Source organism: Pteropus vampyrus, unplaced genomic scaffold (assembly GCF_000151845.1).
Source record: "Pteropus vampyrus isolate Shadow unplaced genomic scaffold, Pvam_2.0 Scaffold31, whole genome shotgun sequence".
NCBI lineage: Eukaryota > Metazoa > Chordata > Mammalia > Chiroptera > Pteropodidae > Pteropus > Pteropus vampyrus.
This window is the reverse complement of record NW_011888812.1, coordinates 10557648-10564146: the sequence shown is the minus strand read 5'-3', so window position 1 is coordinate 10564146 and position 6499 is coordinate 10557648. Positions and strand designations below refer to the sequence as shown.

The following is a 6499-nucleotide window of genomic DNA, read 5'->3' as shown; positions in this document are numbered from 1 at the left end:
TATTGACAGGGGTGGGAAAACAGAAATCTGGGCTGAGAATAGAGCCCCAGGGGTTTGGAAGAAGCAGTGGTACTCAGAGGAGTGAGAGGGGTGGTAGAAGAAGCCAGGACCCTCCTTTGGTGGAAGGAAAGCAGACACGAAGGGACTGGGTTTGGGGGAGTGGAAAGCACACTGTGCTGAGGACCCTGCCCCAGAGCCCAGCCCCAGGCTGGGTAGAACCTAGGTGTTGGGGGCCCCCAGCACAGGAAGAGCCAGGCCTGGCAGGATGCTGGATCAGAGCCCTCAGCCAGTCAGGCTGAGCCTAGAAAGTGGAGGCCCCAAGAGGCCACCCTACCAGCTCTGACCCCAAGGAAGTGACTGTTGGTGACATGGGGGGGGTCTCAAGAGAAAGAGGCATTTGTGGGGTTAGGGGTCAGAGCCTGAGCAGAGCCCAGGGGCAGCAAAGGCCTCCCTGTGGTAGAGCTAGCCTTATTCTTCCCAGTCTTCCTCCCCACCCAGCCCCCAAGGCCACCCCTCACAGTCCCAGTTTCCTCTGGGCAGGGGGCCTGGCCCCCATGGCCTCCCAGGCCAGCCCCTGGAGCACCACCTGCCCCAGTCGGCCAGAGACTTCCTGTAGCGCAAGAGATTTATGCAAAGGGCTGGGGCGGTGATGTCACCCCAAGGGGACTATCTTCCAGCGGCAGGCCCTTCGATAAAATCAGGAACTTGAGTTGGCCCTGCAATGTCAAGGGAGGGGGCTCACCCAGGGCTCCTGTAGCTCAGGGGGCAGGCCTGAGCCCTGCGCCCACCCAAGTCCGTCCAGCCCCAGGCGGGGCACCCCATCTCAAGGGGCTCCGCACTGGCCCCAACCGAGGCAGGCGACCTGACCGGCTCGGAGCTCGGCTGGATGTTACAGGCGTGCAAAATGGAAGGGTTTCCCCTCGTCCCCACTGTGAGTACTGGGACTCTTCCACAAGCCCAACCCGCGGCCCTCGGACACCCACCCCCCTGCCCACTAGCCCGCCAGCCCCTCCGCTGCCCTCCCAGCTTGCTATCAGTGGGAAGTTGGTGTTTCCTCCTGGGGCTCCTGGCCTGAGACTCAGCGAGGGGGCCATTGGGTCCTCAGAGCACGCCCTGCAGGCCTGAGGGCTGGGCCCGTGGTGGGGCTGTGATCGGTGGGCCCTGAACGGTTATTTATAGATGGGGTTTGGGTGGCAGGCCGGAGCTCCAGGGCAGGGTGCTGGGCCGGGGATGGTGAGGGAGGCAGCAGAGAGGTGGCGGAGGAGGCGATGGGAAGACTAGTGTTGGGAGAAGCTGGTCCTCAGGACAGTAAAGGCTGGAGAGCAGGAGGCAGCGAGCCAGGGGTCTCAGCCCATGGCCTGGGAGCTCCTGGGGACTGAGGCTGCTATAAATCTGGGTCCCCAGTGCCCGGTCTGAGACCTGGCACAGAGGACATGGTTGTTGACTAAAGGGTCTGGGTCTTGGGCCTGCAGGTCCCCAAGACGCTGAGGCAGGGGCTGGGGCTAGGCGGCAGCAAGGAGTGGAGCGGAGACTCGGGCCGCAGTTGGGGTTGGAGCTGGGGCTGGGACCGGGGCTGGGACCGGGGCTGGGGTAGGACTTGGTCGAGTGTGGGACTGGAGTTAGGACAGGGGCTGAGGTGGGGACAGGGACAGACTGGAGATGGAGAGGCAGGACGCAGGGGATCCCAGGGAGGATAGGGCAGGAGGCTGGGGCAGGTCCCCCAGCCTGCTCCTGCTCTGGGAGACAGTTTCAGTCTTAGGTGTCAGACCAGGGACCCTCTGAGAGGACCCCTCTCTTTTTTCCCAGCACATCTCCACTCAGCAAGGGCAGGGAGCCCTGAGGGGAGCAGGGAAGGGCCTGTCAGGACCTGCCTACCTGACGCAGCTTGCCTAGCCTAGAGGCAGCTCATTCTCCGGCCCACCCCAGCTCGGAGGCACCCCAGGTCTGACATCCCCCTGCTGGGCTGCTCTGCCCAGAAACTGGTGCTGGGCTCCTTAGCCTCCTTGCTGGGCCAGACACACCACCAGCCAGCTAGCTCCCCGGCCTGGCCCTGTCCTACCCTTCCCCAACCTGAGATCAAGAAGGTGAGGGACGGGCAGGGAGTGACAGAGATGGTCCCAGGAAGAGCCAACTCTGCTTCAAGCAAACCAAAGGCCTAGGGGCTTGGCCACACTGTCTCTGACCCTTGACCTCTCAATCCCTGAACTTCAGATGGAGCTGGGCGGGAGGCACATCTTGGGCTCCCATGCCAAACTCTTCAGCCCCTCACCCCAGCCCAGGGGACGCTAAGTACTCCTGGCAGTGTGGGCTCCCAGGGCGGCCCTGGCCCCCAACCCAAGCCTTGAGGGCCAGAGTAACTGTTGTGCAATCTTTGGGCACACACTGCGGGGTGGGGAGAGGCCTGATGACTGCTGGGAAGGCTGGGTGTGCATGTCCCTGTGCCTGTGCCAGTTAGTGAGGAGGAGGAGGAGGAGGGAAGAAGGAGGACAGAGAGGAGTGAGGGGGGAGGGGGAGGAGGGAAGGGGCGGGGAGGAAGGGAGGAAGGGAAGGGAGGATCCCAGTGAGGGCGTCAGAAGGACGATGGATGAGGGAGAGTGAGGGGACCAAGGCTCTGGCCACCTCATGGCCCCTAAAGCCCATCTGGGTGAATGCGGTAACACCCGTCAGTGCAAACGGCCACTGGTCATCACGGTATCCCCAAGCATGCGTGGGGCCTGGGCACAGGCTCTGAGAGAGAATGGGCGGTTGGGGTATGGGCTGTGGGCACTGTGGCAGGAGGACAAGCATGTGTGCTGTGAGGATGAGTGTGCAAGCGGAGCATGAGTGATTGTGGAAGGATACAGGCACGAATGTGAGAGTTAACGTGCTTGAAGTCGAATATGGGGATATGTGTGTTAATGTGTGTGCCTCTGCCTGGGCCTAGAGGGTGGGTGTATAATGGATTGTGTGTGTGACCACAAGCGTGTGTGAATGCGAGTGACCTTTAGAGTGAGGGCGAGAGCAAGTGTGAGTGGATGTGCGGGCGTCAGTCCCCTTGCAGGAGTGTGCAGGTGAGCGTGTCATGGGGAGTACGTGTGCGTTTGGGGGCTGGAGGTGCATCATTGTGAATCTGAGACGGGGAGTGTGTGAGGTTGGGACTCAGTCACGCAGGTGTGTGTGCGAGTGTGTGCGAGTGTGTGGCGCCTGTGGGGGGCGGTGGGGCTGGGTGGAGGGAGGCTGTGCTCTCCCCTCAGCCCTGGTCCTATTTTGACCTCTGACCTCCAGGGTTCCCGTCACCCCCTTTCTGCAGGAACCTAGGCTCTTGCTCTCCTGAGGCCCTGGTCCCACTCTGTGGATTCTCCCACTTCCCAGCAGAGAGGGCTGCAGGCCCGATGCGGCCGCTCCGTCTGGGAGGGGGTTGTAGACCCAACATACTGGGGCGCTGTAAGCCCAGCTGGGGTCTCCCCGCCACAGTCCGAGTCCTGACACCCTCCTCTGTCAGCAGGCTTCGGAAGACCTGGTTCCCTATGACACAGATCTGTACCAACGCCCAACGCACGAATTTTACCCCTATCTCAGCAGTGATGGAGAAAGCCACAACGGTGAGTACAGAGCAGGAGGCTGGCCCCACCCCACTTCCCCAGTCTGGCTTGGGCGCCTGAGTGACTCCCGGGGTCTGGGGACAAAAAAGAAATGGTTCCCAGGGCTACTTTGGAATTCTGAGAATTGGATCAAGCTAGTTCCCAGGGATTGTGAATTCACTACCCTAAAGCCCCACATTCCTGCTCCCGCACACCCCATACCCCAGCCTGCATTTACTGAGCATCTTTGCTGTGCCAAGGCACGAGTCGGCTTCTTCCATGTTTACTTTCTTGTCCAATGCTCGTGGCCTTTTTACAAATGAGGAAACAGACTTAGAGAATGAAGTAATTTGGACAATGTCATACATCTAGTCGGGGGAACCCAGGTCTGTCTGCTCCAGGTCAAGTGCTTTTTCCTCTCCCCCCTCCCCTAATTCCTCCTCTTTGTTTTTGTCACCCCCTTATGTTGAACTGTTGGTACAGCCCTGCTCCCTGCTGTGTATAGCTAGAAGCATTTCTCAACCTCTACTGACACTTGAGACCAGATAATTCTATGTTATGAGGCCTCTTCTGTACACTATGGGATATTTAGCAGTGTCCCTGGCTTCTACTCACTAGATGACAGTCAGACCACTAGTCACGACAACCAAAAATGTCTCCACACATGGCCAAACGTCCCTTGGTGAGGAGTACACGCAGAATAACTCCAATTTGAGAACTGCTAGGCTAAAGCAAAGGCTCTGAGGACCCCCTCATTCAGCAGGGGCTGAAACCCCAGTTTGTCAGGGTGGGGGTGAGAATGGGGCCTGGGCTGGGGGAGCCTTCTGTCTGGGTCTAACTGTCCACCCCAAGGCCCAGCCTCCATCCTGGAGCAGATTCAGGGGAGGAGAGAGAATTGTTAGGTACCAGGGACCTGGGCAGGGGGCTGTGAGAGGTCATCTGAAGTGGACCTTGGCATATTGATGGGGACACCCCTGAACCAAAGGTGAGGTACTCACTGAGGCATTCTCCAGGGGTTCCAAGACCTGGGCAGGCCAGACACTAGGGTGTCTGCAGCCCCAGAGGGAAAGGCACACTGGTTCCCACAGCTGAGGAAAGTTTCATACTTGAACACGACACCTGGGGGCCAATCACACCCGTAGCTCCATTCTGCAGGCATGTCTATGGCAGTCTCAAGCTGATGGCCACACCCAGGGGTGCGACATGCAGCGAGTCTTTACTTAGGGCTCTCAGGCTGCGATGTCAAACCTGTGAACAGCTTCACCTGGAACTCATGCCTGACACCTATTATGAAGAACATATCTGGAAGCCATGTCTTGGGAAGAGGTGGTGGAGACACCTCAAGGCCACATCAGGGAACACACAGGCTTCTTTCAGAAACCCAGGGCTAGAAAGGCTTTAAAATATCCTCTTTTTCATCCTTTTAAGCTTATTTATAATTCTATAAGAAACGCATCCTGTCTGTGGTAAAGCCAGACAATTGAGAGAGAAAGTCTCCCTCATCTAACTCTATCCCCAGCTACCCCAGCCAGCATCAAGGACGAGTCTCCATGACCCAGAGACCACCACGCACACCTAGCCGTCAGGACCTGCGCAGTCAAGCCCTCTGGGCCTGAGGACTGGCGCCCCCTGGTGGCTCCAGGCAGCAGGACGGCTTGAGTTCCGGGAAGCTCAGGGCTGTTGGGACTGTTTTCAGCTTTAGGGATCCTTTAGCCTTGAGCCTGACCACCTTTCAGTTTCACTGGGTTTGAGTACATTTCCTTTGGATCTACTGAAGGTTCAGTTTTCCTTTCTGTAGTATGGGGCTGCTGTTCGTACATCTAGAAATGAGCTATACCTGGAGCCGGCTGATGGAGTGAGCACTTTAGAGAAAGCCTTTCCTGTCTCAGTGCTATTTGCAACAGGGTTCTAGGAGTGACTCCTGATTGGGTACCTGAGCACCCCACTTGGGTCACGAATCCCCAGTTCCTATAGAGACTTCTCTGGTGTCCCCACGAATCCCAGCCCCTTTTCCTCCCATACCGCCTCCCCATCACTCGCGATCTGGGTATCTGTTCTGCCCCTTCCTAGTACTGTGGGAGGGAATTCGCTGAAGGCTCAAGGGTAGAGATACCCCCAAATCCTTCCACCACTTCCTGCATGTCCTCTGCATCTGTAGTTTTAGGCAGTGAGGCTTAGTGAAAAGACACAGGGGCGGGACCTGGGTCTAGTCTTGGCTCCATCACTCGGCTGTGTGTAACCTTAGAGCAAGTGACAACCTCTCTGAGCCCGTTTCCTCATCTATAAAACTGAAAGCATGAAAATACTTACCACATAGAGTTGTGACAATTATATGAGGCAATGCACGTAGTGTATGAGGTAATATGCTAAGTACCAAGCCGGGTAAATTTTCAGGACATGGAATGTTAACTTTACTGCAGCCCCCCAGGCAAGGAAGATGAAGCAGCTGGAAGAGCAGGAGGAGCACAGAGTGCTCTGTGCCAGATCAGTTGGGTCATTTTAATTGACTTAGCTGACAGTCAACCAGCCGTCCACCCACTTATCCATCCAACACTCATTGTCCAGTCTGCTTGTGCACTCATCTGCCAAATAGCCTCTGGTTATATGCCATGTACCAGACACTTTTCTAGGCACTGGAGGTTCCAGGGTGAACAAGACAGACAATGCCACTGTCTTGGAGCTTACATTCCAGTGAGAGAGACAGTGAACAATCAAATAAGCAGACGTGTAATCGTAAGTCCTAGAAAAAGCAGAGCAATGTAATGTGACGTGTCTATGTGAGGGGTTACTGTAATTTAGGTGATCAGGGAGGGTCTCTGAGGAGGTGGCAGTTGAGTGGAAATCTGAGAGAAGAGGAGGAACATGTGTGCAAAGGCAGGTGGGGGCAAGGGGTCCTAGGCAGAGAATAAGCACAAAAGCAAGAGTGACCTTGGCAGAGG

General features: G+C 57.1%; 1 protein-coding gene across 1 annotated transcript in view; it reads left to right on the top strand.

Annotated features, from left to right (window-relative positions):
- The first annotated feature begins 651 nt into the window (after positions 1–651).
- Positions 652–6499, top strand: part of SPI1 (Spi-1 proto-oncogene) — a 15528-nt gene continuing 9680 nt past the window's right edge. Inside the window, exons 1-2 of the mRNA XM_011356975.2 lie at positions 652–931; positions 3485–3581. Coding sequence (XP_011355277.1) covers positions 887–931; positions 3485–3581 — 142 coding nt within the window. The 5' untranslated portion in view covers positions 652–886. The remainder of the gene's footprint in view (positions 932–3484; positions 3582–6499) is intronic.